Source organism: Tupaia chinensis, unplaced genomic scaffold (genome assembly GCF_000334495.1).
Source record: "Tupaia chinensis unplaced genomic scaffold, TupChi_1.0 Scaffold000346_1, whole genome shotgun sequence".
NCBI classification, from domain to species: domain Eukaryota; kingdom Metazoa; phylum Chordata; class Mammalia; order Scandentia; family Tupaiidae; genus Tupaia; species Tupaia belangeri.
This window is the reverse complement of record NW_006159840.1, coordinates 3,151,506-3,164,187: the sequence shown is the minus strand read 5'-3', so window position 1 is coordinate 3,164,187 and position 12,682 is coordinate 3,151,506. Positions and strand designations below refer to the sequence as shown.

The 12,682-nt window shown below is 38.9% G+C and overlaps 2 protein-coding genes across 4 annotated transcripts in view; one reads left to right on the top strand and one right to left on the bottom strand.

Moving 5' to 3' along the window:
* The window catches only part of PACRG (parkin coregulated), a 564,165-nt gene extending 562,550 nt beyond the window's left edge, over positions 1–1,615 (bottom strand). The window contains exon 1 of one of the 2 annotated variants that reach the window (XM_006152252.2): positions 1,199–1,615. In XM_006152252.2, the coding sequence (XP_006152314.1) occupies positions 1,199–1,354 (156 nt within the window). In that variant the 5' untranslated portion in view covers positions 1,355–1,615. The remainder of the gene's footprint in view (positions 1–1,198) is intronic. The other variant, XM_006152251.2, reaches the window with a different exon arrangement.
* A 156-nt stretch (positions 1,616–1,771) lies between these two features.
* PRKN (parkin RBR E3 ubiquitin protein ligase) overlaps positions 1,772–12,682 on the top strand; it is a 1,506,714-nt gene continuing 1,495,803 nt past the window's right edge. For both annotated transcript variants that reach the window (XM_006152254.2, XM_006152253.2), the window contains exon 1: positions 1,772–1,920. In XM_006152254.2, the coding sequence (XP_006152316.1) occupies positions 1,914–1,920 (7 nt within the window). In that variant the 5' untranslated portion in view covers positions 1,772–1,913. The remainder of the gene's footprint in view (positions 1,921–12,682) is intronic.

Below are 12,682 nucleotides of genomic sequence, written 5' to 3'. Positions count from 1 at the left end.
CTCTGTTTCATTCATGTATTTTAAAGATGTGGTTTTGGAATAAGGTATTAGGTTTGCCCCTTATAAGTAAAACAAATAATGTGATGCTGGAAACACACACTTTTCACTTAATATAACGAGTTCTTATAAGTCAGATCTTCCAGGAGTACAAAATACATGAATTAGAAAGTTGCATTTAGGGGCCAGCAGGTGACACGGTTGTAAGGTTCTGGACTCCCACATGGCTGACCATTCTTTGTGTCCTGGATATGGAAATGTGCTTTCTCACTTCCCTTCTTTCTCTGTCTCTCTTCAGCCAAATTAAAATGATAATAACAATGATAAAATTAAATAATTGTTAAAAAGAAAGCTGAATTTATTATTTAATGTCTCATTCCCAGACAGGCACTTACTGAGTAGTAAAATCTTGTTTGACAACCAAATTTAAAACTATTTAAGAAATCGGAAGGCTTTAAAAAATAACTTTTGATTCATGTAGCTAAACCACTTCATTCATTTAGTATTTTTTTCCCCCACTGGTATTAAGAATATTTCGTTTTTACTACCACAAATAATAAACTATAAAAATAGGCAGAGATATTTGAATTAAAGCTTGGGCTATTTGAAATATGCCATTTAAAAGGACAATCAGAAAACAGGTTTTATATTAAGTTTCCTTTCAATATCCCAAGAAGCTGATATCATTCTATAAGAGAGTGTTGCTAGAGTACATATTGGGATATTCTAAAATTTCCTCTTTTGCGTAGATAGAATTTCTTACTGTAGACTTACCAAGTTTATGTTTCCAGTTACATATCAGCTCATGTTAAATTTGGCAAGACTTTATGATTTCTAAGAACTCACCTTCTATGAGACCGTTCTCTGAGTGAGGCTAATTTAGAAATCAGTAAGTAAAAGGAATCCTTTTCCTCTGCATGTAAATAAATAGCTTAAGAGTAATGTTGATAGTCTAGGAATTCAGTTAGGAGGCAGGTGCTTATTACTGGGCACCCTACCTCACCTGCCCAAGATGCTGCCTAACCACCTGGTCTGACCTCCACACCCCGTTGGGCAACCGTCTGCTACTGGCCCAGTATTGCCACTTCGGACAAAGACCACCGAGGACACGGGCTCAGAATTCTATCTTGGGGCTGGCCATCCTCTACAGTCGTGTCCCCTGATTCGGAATGAGTGCATTCAGTGCAGGAAGATCACTTACGACGGAGTTTTTCATCATGGCTTTGACTGTGAAGCCTTCAGAAACCAAGGAGTGAGGCTGGTGCCCCGAGAGCGGCTGTTGTGCCAGCAGCTTGTTCCTCTTCGGCATCTTGTCGGGGCATTTGTTTAAGCTCGGGGTCTCTTTTTCTGCCACCATCTTCCTGGGAAATGTCTTGTTCTCATGAAAAGTGTGGTAAAAGAGTCAGTGGGATTTACGGATGTGGGCGGGAGTTCGGGGAAAAATATGGAAAAAAGAGCGTTAACGGTAGAACTTCTACCCCGTAGCGCCCAGGTTCATCCAGGTGTTTGGCAGCTCCTAGGTGAAGGGAGAGGGAAGGGAGGGGCGGGAAGAGGGCAGGACGCGCCTAGAACTGCAACCAGCTTCCAAGGTACGGCCTCCCGGTTGCTAAGCGACCCGTCAACATCGCGGGCGAGTGCCGCCCACCCCTCCGTGACGCACGTTTTTTGGGCCTAAACCGGAAAGGGCGGCGGACAGAAAGCGGCGCGCGTGGCGAGGAGAAATTACGCCTTAAAACTACGACTCCCAGCAGGCTGCGCGCCGGACGCCGCCTGCGCGTGCGCACACGACGGCCAGGCGCAGGGGAGGGGAGGCCTGGACGCTTTAACCCCGGAGCGCCGCCGGTGGGAGGCGCGGGCGGGCGCCGGTGAGCGCGTAGAGCCCTACCTGCCCAGCAGCCTCCACCTGCCCAGTGACCATGATAGGTACGTCGGTACCTGTAAGGTACAGCCTCTCTGCGCCGCTCTGAGCCCAGGTGTGGTGGCGTGGCCGACGGGCCCCCCGGGTGCCGCGCTGCTGTCAGTGACAGGGCGAAAGTGTCCGCTCCGTCCTCAGCCCGCGCCGCTGGGCTACGTCTTGGGCGGACAGCAGCCCAGCGCCGCCGGCCTGTGTGGGTCGAGGAGAATAAGTGTGTGTGTTTGAAGTCCCCGCCCGCCCCCCGCCCGTGTTTTAACGGGGCGCACTGAAGACAACTTCGCTAGGGACACGGGTGTGCGCCTGCGCCCTAGGAGGGTCACTGGGCCCCCAGCTCCCGCAGACCTGCACCTGTCCTGCAGACCTTTGTGGGGTCCATCTGAGGTCCATTTCTCGTCCAGACGCCCTCTCCTCCCCTTCCTTAAGGAAGGTTTGTGGGCATTCAGTTTAGGACAGATTGAGACCCGCTGTCTGTATTGGGACAAAGAAATGTGATATTATCTGCTGAAGATAATTTGATAGTATTATCACCTGGACTAGGGAGAAATGTACACATGTTAGAATAGTCACTCCGTAAGCTAAATAACATGATTGAATGTATAAAAGAACAAGAAATTTTTTAAAAAAAATGTGTACATATATATATGTATATATATACACACATATACATATATGTGTGTGTGTGTGTGTATATATAAAGACTTTTTAAGGAAACCCTCGGAGTTTTCCTTTGAAATTAATAATCGAAGCTGTGTTATAAAAGAGTAATTACGGGTGAATAGTAGCAAACATTAAATCTACCTTTTGCAAAACAAATTAATGATTTTTTAAAAACACAAAGTGATCTGGTACAGTTTTCTGAATAAAACTCTGGAAGTGACTATTAAAATTGTTTATAAACACTGTAAAGTACAAGATTAGCAAAGATCCTCTCTTCCAAGGTTCTTAAGCCAAAAGTTACATTTAGGGGTTGTCCCTGAAAACTAGTGGACATGCACTGCATGCTTAGAAAGCATTGCTGTTTAAAGGTTTCTTTATTGCAGAGACTTGCTCCAAATTATGCATTGGAGGTTTGATAAACTGGTTTGGGGGTTATTTCTGATCAGAGTCACTTAAAAAACATGTTTGATCGCAACAAGCTCACTTGAATTTACACGTTGTTTGCCCAGAAGAAATGAGGTGGATTTATAAAATATGTAAGTTTTATCCACTGAAAACATTCCTAGAGTCTGTTATTTATGAAATTAATATTAACATATACAAGGGTCTTTTTTAGAGGTTATGGAAAATGCATATTTTGGAAGAAAAACTATGCATGGATTTAAAAAGTACCACAAAAAACTCTAATTGCAATTTTTCCATAACTTTTTGAAGCCACCTGGTTAAACACTGTACCCATTGCTGGGTGGATCATGCCAGTTGCTGTCATGGTTAGATCTGTAATGGTTAGACCTAAAGGTGTTGTCCAACTTTCCTTACCTTGTTGGTATGACTTTTGGTGAATGACTTGAAAATGATCAAATTAAGAAAAAAATTATGTTTTGTGAATTTTATTGAGCTTTTGGGTATGATGTATATAAGTTTCACTTGTAAACACAAATTTGAACTGAATCTGAGAGACAAATAGAGATTTTTCAAAATCTGTGATATCAGTATCTTACAGGAAAAAAATAGTCTATGCTTATTTTGAAGACAATTATACACATTTTAATTCAACTCAATCTACTTCATGCATACTTTTAAGAGAAAAAATTTATTTTAAAATTATATAAAAAACAGGAAATTAAGGTATAAAAACCATTAGTTATTATTTTATGATTATATAACTTTATTAGGATGAAATATATTAAGGCAATTTTGTTTAGTTTCATCTGAGATTCTTCCAAGGTGAAAGAAATGAATCTTTGGATCTGATAATAAACAGTTATCAATTACTGGTAATGACATGGAGAATGTAAGGTGGGTTCTAAAGGGTTTTCTCTTACCCCAGGTATTATTTTATATAGTGCAAATAAGTGATCTGAAACATAAATGACTAAACTCATTTCCCCTCCTCAAGAGGAGTAACTTTATGTATAAAAACCATGTGCACTGTGTGCAATAAATTATTTGACTTAACTAGTTGCATTGCCTAATTCTGTTGATAGACACATTTCAGTAGAAATCTGAACTGAACGTTTTGGACTTGGGTGTGTTGAACAGCGCAAATGATAGGTGAAAATTCAAGTGATTGAAAGGGAGCCCTAGAGAGATGGATTCTGTGTTTCTGTGACTAAAGTTCAGCACCAGGAAAGGCATTATAGTCTTTACCCAGTGGTTAGTGTCAGATGAAAATATAAATACATAAACACATTTATATTCCTGGGGATTGTTTTTTTTCTGTTGAAGATCAGAGAGCTGTTCAGAGCTTACCCCTTGCCTTTCCATGCCTCTGCTCTCTCTAATTGCTATATCCTTCCTAATGCAAATAAGAATCTCCTACTTTATTTTAATCCTGACTCATTTTGGAAAAAAAACAAAAAGATGGGTAAAGGGTGCAGACTGTTAACCTTACTATATAAGTAAAATTACCTTCCTTTTACTTTCTCAAAACGGAGGATTCCCTTCTTGACATGGAGACTGTTTCAGAAGTACTTACATTTCCCACTCGGATTATGATTGATATGTTTAATGCCCTGACCCAGACAGCTACAGAAACATAATTTAATTGAAGTCAGTGAAAAATTGTGCCTTTGTGAAAAGCGTGGAGGACTTCAAGATAATATAAAACAGAATAGAAAAGCCAACTTAGAAAAATGTAATTTTGGTACCTCCATTAAAAATATATTTCACCTTTTGAAAAAATGGACAAGTCTTTGTGTTTGAAATTGAATTTTAGTGCTGATACTTGTGATATGTTCTAAATGTCCTATAGAATTGAGCTTAGGTTTTGGTGTAACATCAGATATTAAAGTGTGCAGATATACAATGATATCGTCAGTATTGGAATTTCAGTTTATTGCCATACTTGAACAAAGTTTTTAATTGGCCCCCAGCTCCCGCAGACCTGCACCTGTCCTGCAGACCTTTGTGGGGTCCATCTGAGGTCCATTTCTCGTCCAGACGCCCTCTCCTCCCCTTCCTTAAGGAAGGTTTGTGGGCATTCAGTTTAGGACAGATTGAGACCCGCTGTCTGTATTGGGACAAAGAAATGTGATATTATCTGCTGAAGATAATTTGATAGTATTATCACCTGGACTAGGGAGAAATGTACACATGTTAGAATAGTCACTCCGTAAGCTAAATAACATGATTGAATGTATAAAAGAACAAGAAATTTTTTAAAAAAAATGTGTACATATATATATGTATATATATACACACATATACATATATGTGTGTGTGTGTGTGTATATATAAAGACTTTTTAAGGAAACCCTCGGAGTTTTCCTTTGAAATTAATAATCGAAGCTGTGTTATAAAAGAGTAATTACGGGTGAATAGTAGCAAACATTAAATCTACCTTTTGCAAAACAAATTAATGATTTTTTAAAAACACAAAGTGATCTGGTACAGTTTTCTGAATAAAACTCTGGAAGTGACTATTAAAATTGTTTATAAACACTGTAAAGTACAAGATTAGCAAAGATCCTCTCTTCCAAGGTTCTTAAGCCAAAAGTTACATTTAGGGGTTATCCCTGAAAACTAGTGGACATGCACTGCATGCTTAGAAAGCATTGCTGTTTAAAGGTTTCTTTATTGCAGAGACTTGCTCCAAATTATGCATTGGAGGTTTGATAAACTGGTTTGGGGGTTATTTCTGATCAGAGTCACTTAAAAAACATGTTTGATCGCAACAAGCTCACTTGAATTTACACGTTGTTTGCCCAGAAGAAATGAGGTGGATTTATAAAATATGTAAGTTTTATCCACTGAAAACATTCCTAGAGTCTGTTATTTATGAAATTAATATTAACATATACAAGGGTCTTTTTTAGAGGTTATGGAAAATGCATATTTTGGAAGAAAAACTATGCATGGATTTAAAAAGTACCACAAAAAACTCTAATTGCAATTTTTCCATAACTTTTTGAAGCCACCTGGTTAAACACTGTACCCATTGCTGGGTGGATCATGCCAGTTGCTGTCATGGTTAGATCTGTAATGGTTAGACCTAAAGGTGTTGTCCAACTTTCCTTACCTTGTTGGTATGACTTTTGGTGAATGACTTGAAAATGATCAAATTAAGAAAAAAATTATGTTTTGTGAATTTTATTGAGCTTTTGGGTATGATGTATATAAGTTTCACTTGTAAACACAAATTTGAACTGAATCTGAGAGACAAATAGAGATTTTTCAAAATCTGTGATATCAGTATCTTACAGGAAAAAAATAGTCTATGCTTATTTTGAAGACAATTATACACATTTTAATTCAACTCAATCTACTTCATGCATACTTTTAAGAGAAAAAATTTATTTTAAAATTATATAAAAAACAGGAAATTAAGGTATAAAAACCATTAGTTATTATTTTATGATTATATAACTTTATTAGGATGAAATATATTAAGGCAATTTTGTTTAGTTTCATCTGAGATTCTTCCAAGGTGAAAGAAATGAATCTTTGGATCTGATAATAAACAGTTATCAATTACTGGTAATGACATGGAGAATGTAAGGTGGGTTCTAAAGGGTTTTCTCTTACCCCAGGTATTATTTTATATAGTGCAAATAAGTGATCTGAAACATAAATGACTAAACTCATTTCCCCTCCTCAAGAGGAGTAACTTTATGTATAAAAACCATGTGCACTGTGTGCAATAAATTATTTGACTTAACTAGTTGCATTGCCTAATTCTGTTGATAGACACATTTCAGTAGAAATCTGAACTGAACGTTTTGGACTTGGGTGTGTTGAACAGCGCAAATGATAGGTGAAAATTCAAGTGATTGAAAGGGAGCCCTAGAGAGATGGATTCTGTGTTTCTGTGACTAAAGTTCAGCACCAGGAAAGGCATTATAGTCTTTACCCAGTGGTTAGTGTCAGATGAAAATATAAATACATAAACACATTTATATTCCTGGGGATTGTTTTTTTTCTGTTGAAGATCAGAGAGCTGTTCAGAGCTTACCCCTTGCCTTTCCATGCCTCTGCTCTCTCTAATTGCTATATCCTTCCTAATGCAAATAAGAATCTCCTACTTTATTTTAATCCTGACTCATTTTGGAAAAAAAACAAAAAGATGGGTAAAGGGTGCAGACTGTTAACCTTACTATATAAGTAAAATTACCTTCCTTTTACTTTCTCAAAACGGAGGATTCCCTTCTTGACATGGAGACTGTTTCAGAAGTACTTACATTTCCCACTCGGATTATGATTGATATGTTTAATGCCCTGACCCAGACAGCTACAGAAACATAATTTAATTGAAGTCAGTGAAAAATTGTGCCTTTGTGAAAAGCGTGGAGGACTTCAAGATAATATAAAACAGAATAGAAAAGCCAACTTAGAAAAATGTAATTTTGGTACCTCCATTAAAAATATATTTCACCTTTTGAAAAAATGGACAAGTCTTTGTGTTTGAAATTGAATTTTAGTGCTGATACTTGTGATATGTTCTAAATGTCCTATAGAATTGAGCTTAGGTTTTGGTGTAACATCAGATATTAAAGTGTGCAGATATACAATGATATCGTCAGTATTGGAATTTCAGTTTATTGCCATACTTGAACAAAGTTTTTAATTGACTGAAAAAATTAATTAGAACTTGGTCTTTTCTGTATCTTGTTAGCATAACATCCCTTAGATAACTCATATGTACATGTGTAGATCTACCCCACAGTAATTCCTGCTTCATCTTTTATTTTATAGACTATATTAATTATGCAAACACTCCCCAATACATGGGCATTCAGTGGGTCTACCTACAGACAGTTGCTATCATCAGGAATGTTTCTGTCCATAGTCTTTTATTTGCTTATATAGCATATATGCAAGGTAAAATTTTGTTATAATTTCTGGGTAGATTTTCCAGTCAACGGGTTTGTCGATTTTGGATTTGCTAGGTGTTTCTGAATTGTTCTAAAATAGGCTGGCCTTCTTTCTACTCCTATCTAAAGCATCAGTAATACTTACACAGCCAGGTAGCTAAGAGCTGCCCTACCCATCTCATGGGGCTGAAAATTCCCAGAGACATCCTTCCTGGGACACTGAGTCACTTTCAGCAACAGAACATCTACTGGATTCTCTCCACGCCACCTTCTTCTCAGTCTAGGTTTAGTGCCTTTCAGTGCACAAACAGCACAACTGTCTGTGGGTGCCCTGTCCTCCCTAATGGTGTTTATGAGGACGACCATCCCACTGTGCCATCAGATTTTTATTTTTGCCTTTTTGTTAAATCTTTTTTAAAAAGAATTATTTTCTTTAACTTTATTTATTTATTTGTTTATTTTAAGTTGATGGGGTGAGAGAGAGAGTGAGAGCGAGCAAGCAAGTTGCCAAGGTCTGGGACTCAAGTGTGGTAGGCCATGTGGGAGTCCAGTGCCCTTACGCATCGTGCCACTTGCTGGCCCCCAACCTTCTTGTTAACTCTTAATCCTTTAAAAAGTTTTCCAGGGGGTACATGTACTTACCAGAGACAGACAGAGACAGATAGACAGAATAAAAGCATCCCCAAATGAGGTGTGGTCATGCTACAATCCCTTCTACATTCATCCCTCTTTTCAGGATTCTGGACACACTTATCTGGCATGTTTTCCAAGTCTCTAGGGCTAGGACTTGTACTGTGTGGTCTGTCATTTGTGATCTAGTTACCTTAACCACCAGGCCACAGGGCCCACCCAATAGGTCTTAATTTCTAAAATAAATTTGTGAAAAAAAAGGCCTCTCATTTCTAGTTCAATAATGCTATTATCTCATAAAAGCAAATTCAGTGATTGGGTACCTGCTGTGAGCCTTGTAACTGTTCTAGGTGCCAGAATTCAAAAATGAATAAAACAAAGAAAACATATGACTTTACTATTTGCCTACTAATCTACATATTTGCTTTAAAGCTTGTATGTGGTAAATTTTAAAGTCTCAGAATTTGTATTTCTAGTTGAATATTGGGGACTGCTACTTGCTCTTCCATTTTACTAACTTCAAATGAAAAGCGACTCTTTCTGTAGGTACCCAAAGCTTCTGTTTATGATGAAGAACCATTGTTTCACAAAATAGGTTCAACTAAACTTTTGCATAGAAGATTTCATGTAATTCCATGCACTTCTGCTTTCATCCAAAGGCTCTAGAATGATGCCCTTTGCAATTTTGGTCATGTTTCTGAGGATTTTTTTTTTTTTTGAAGTCTGCATTTTTTTGAACCCTCATAGCTTCATTGCTTGAAAATGATACAATGAAAGTACTTTGTATTAAGATATGCAAATCCATCCTACCTCCAAAGCTTCTTTGAAAAATGCAAAAAAGAACTTCTTACTTCGAAATGCTTCATATTCATGAAAGCAGTTTCAATGCAAAATACTTTATTCTGTTAGCTTTTAGTTCTTTGATCAATGAAAATTGTTTCTTACCTGCTGTTTCTTCAGCCTTTAATTGTAGCCCAGTGCTTACTCAATGTTTCTGTTTTAATTTGCATTTAATGAGCTCATTTTAAATGTTTCTTTGTAGCAATCTGAATGGTTTCTTGCTTAAGTTTTGTAATATTTGAGGAAAAGACTTACCTGACAGTTGGCTGGTTCATGTTGCAACTCACTTCCTTGACTTAGTTACTTTATCCCGCAGGAGAGAATCTCGGTTAAAAGGAACTGCAGTAACAGGGCTGTTTTCCCCACAACCCTGTTTCCTAGAATCTAGGACTGGCAGCAGATTAATTCAAATACCTGTTTTTCACTAAATAGAAAACTTTCTTTCTGGATTAATAGGTATTTCAATTCACAATATTGATTTCAGTGTCAGTCCCTTATAAGGTAGTGTATCAGGTGGTGCTGGGCTGCGTCCGTCCTTTATAAGGTACTGTGTCAGGTGGTACTGGGCCATGGTCCAGGTGAGTGTAGCATATGTATATGTTGTCTGTGGAGAAGGAGCACAGTATTAAGAGACCACTTCTCCCCATTAAGTTTGTTATCATTTTGAGTTGATTTAAGACACATGTTTGAGACATAAATTCTACCCTCTCTCCTACAAAGATAGAGTGATGAGAAAGATTCATGTATATCAGCACACACACACACACACCTAACAACATTTTCATGTCTCTTCATTTGCTCATGTAATTCTCTGATTTGAATGCCATTCCTCCTCATTGTACATCTGAATACTACTGTTCATCCTTCAAGATCCATTTCAAATGGAGCCACGTGTATGTGAAGATTTTCTTAAGATCCCACTTGTATGTCCACTCTCACCCACGTCTCAATCCAAAGCAATCAGTGCCTCCTTTAGAGTCAGCTGGGGTTTTAGCCACTGCTGTTTATCAGGTCCTCATTCATGGTCTCAGTGTACAGGAACATATGACTTGTAGATCTGAACGGTAGGTATTATGATACAGGTTTACATAAGAAGTGGATGAGGAAGTAGAGTGCAGCCAGTCAAGCTGGCGGCTCCCACTGTTTTTAGGTAGAGCCATTTGAGTTGTCCTGGAGATCAAGTAGGAACTAACTAGGTGAGGACGGCTTCTTGCCACGTGCGGAAACATGCATGGAGAGGACAGGAGAATGACTAAGGGCTTCTGGTGAGGCTGGAGGAGCACATGACTCCTGCCTGCAAAGGCACAGAGTCCAGTAACCTGTACTTAGCCACAGTTTTGCTTTTCATGGTTTCAGGCAGGCATAGTCAACTGTGATCTGAAAATATTAAATGGAAAATTTAGAAAGAAATGATTCAGAATGCATGCAGTCCTGAGTAACTTAAAGAAATCTGACACGTTCCCTTGAGTTCCTCTTCTGTCTCACCTGGGACTTGAGTCACCTCTTGTCCATCTCCACGCTGTCTATGCTGCCCACCCATTAGTCACTTAGTGGCTGCCTCAGTTGTCAGGATGGTAAAAACATATTGTCCGTAGGGCTCAAGTCTGTCTGTGGTTTCAAGCATCCACTAGGGGTCCTGGAATATATCCCCTGCAGATGAAGGGAAGCTACTGTATAAGCAGTGTCTGGGAGAATGGGTATAAATTTGGTGGTAGGAAGGAGTCATTGACTCTTCATATACAGAAGAGTGTTAGGAACAGATCGTGTTTCGCTTTTAAACAATTATTTAATTTTATCTGTTATTGTTATTACTATTTTTCAATTCGACCAGAGAGTGACAGAGCAAGAGAAAGGGGAAGTGAGAGAGCAAGCCACCAAGTCCGGGACTTGAACCATGGTTCGCCATGTGGGAGTCCAGCACCTTAACCATCATTCTACGTGTCAGCCCCAGATTGTGTTTTAAAACAGAACTTTGTCATATAGTGCCATAGAGTGTTGATATCTTCTATTAGTAGAAGACAATCTTCCACTGATAGGGTGGTTGTGTGGTAGGAGATGGCTTTTCTCAGGGTGGTGACATTGATTCAATATGTCATTACGTCATCTCTGCCATATTTCTAAAAAAAAATCTTATTTTAATAGAATGTATTGGTGGCTCTCTCATGCTCAGGTGTGTTTTCTCCCCCATATTACTGAAGCTTTGAATGTGTTTATGTTCCAAGAATAGTCTGTGTCTCTTTCTTTGATATGCAGCACCCAATGCTTATGGTTCCATATACTTCCTTTCTTCTCCATGTAGGGAGAATAACTTTATGGCTGGGACTGTTGAGACACCCAGGGTAGAGCAGGTTCTTCCTTCCAGACATTTGCATGATTCATGTGCCTGGCCTCGTATTTGAGACTATCCTTGACATATGTTTGGATTTTTTTTTTTTTTAATTTTAAGTTTGTTATAGAGCATGTGTGCTCACTGGAGAGAAACAGAGAGAGAGAGAGAGAGAGAGAGAGAGAGAGAGAGAGAGAGAAGGAAAGTAAGAAATCACCCCCCCTAGGGCATGCCCATGCCACAATCCCATCTCCTCCATTTTGCTCTCAGGATTTGGGCTTTCATGCACATGTGTGCCCAGCACAGTTTTCTAGCCCAGAGTCCAGGACAAGAGCTGCACTGTTGGCCACAGTGTCTTAACCTCTGTGCCTCCTGCTGGCCCAGATGTTCGCATTTTTCAAAGCACTGATAGTTCTTATGATTTCTCCAATTTACTTATACTTAATATTTGAATAGCGTCCCCATCAAGGTTAACGTTAGTGCCATTTCCATCTTGAAGAGAGGAAAGTCTCTAGGTTCCATATGTAGCAGCCTCTCCTACTCCACGCCCATGCTCATCGAAGGAGGAAAAAAAACTTAGTGACTGGGGTACTAACGTTGGTGTTCCAGTGGAGACGGTTTCATTATTCAGTCATGAATGCACCATGTTAAGTTTTTGGAGTTTTAGCGAACAGTTTAGATGACCCGAGACACAGCCCTCTATAACTGCCTAGTGCTTTTTAAAGCTTGTTGTGTTTGCAGAGCAGATCTGTTTTGCAGATTACAGAAAGGTAGAAATTAGACACCTAAAACTAGCTCTGAATTAACAAGATAAATGGGAATAAGGTTTGGACTAGCTGGATTCCAAGGTGAACTTCTGGCTTTAACATCCACCTGCATTCCTCTTCTCTCTCACTTGTTTTTCATTCCCACATTCCTTCATTTTCTCAGGAGCTGGAGTTGTATCAGTTCTTTCTTCAGTTCATAGCTATGGACAGCTGTTATCTGGACAACCTGGGGTGAGCT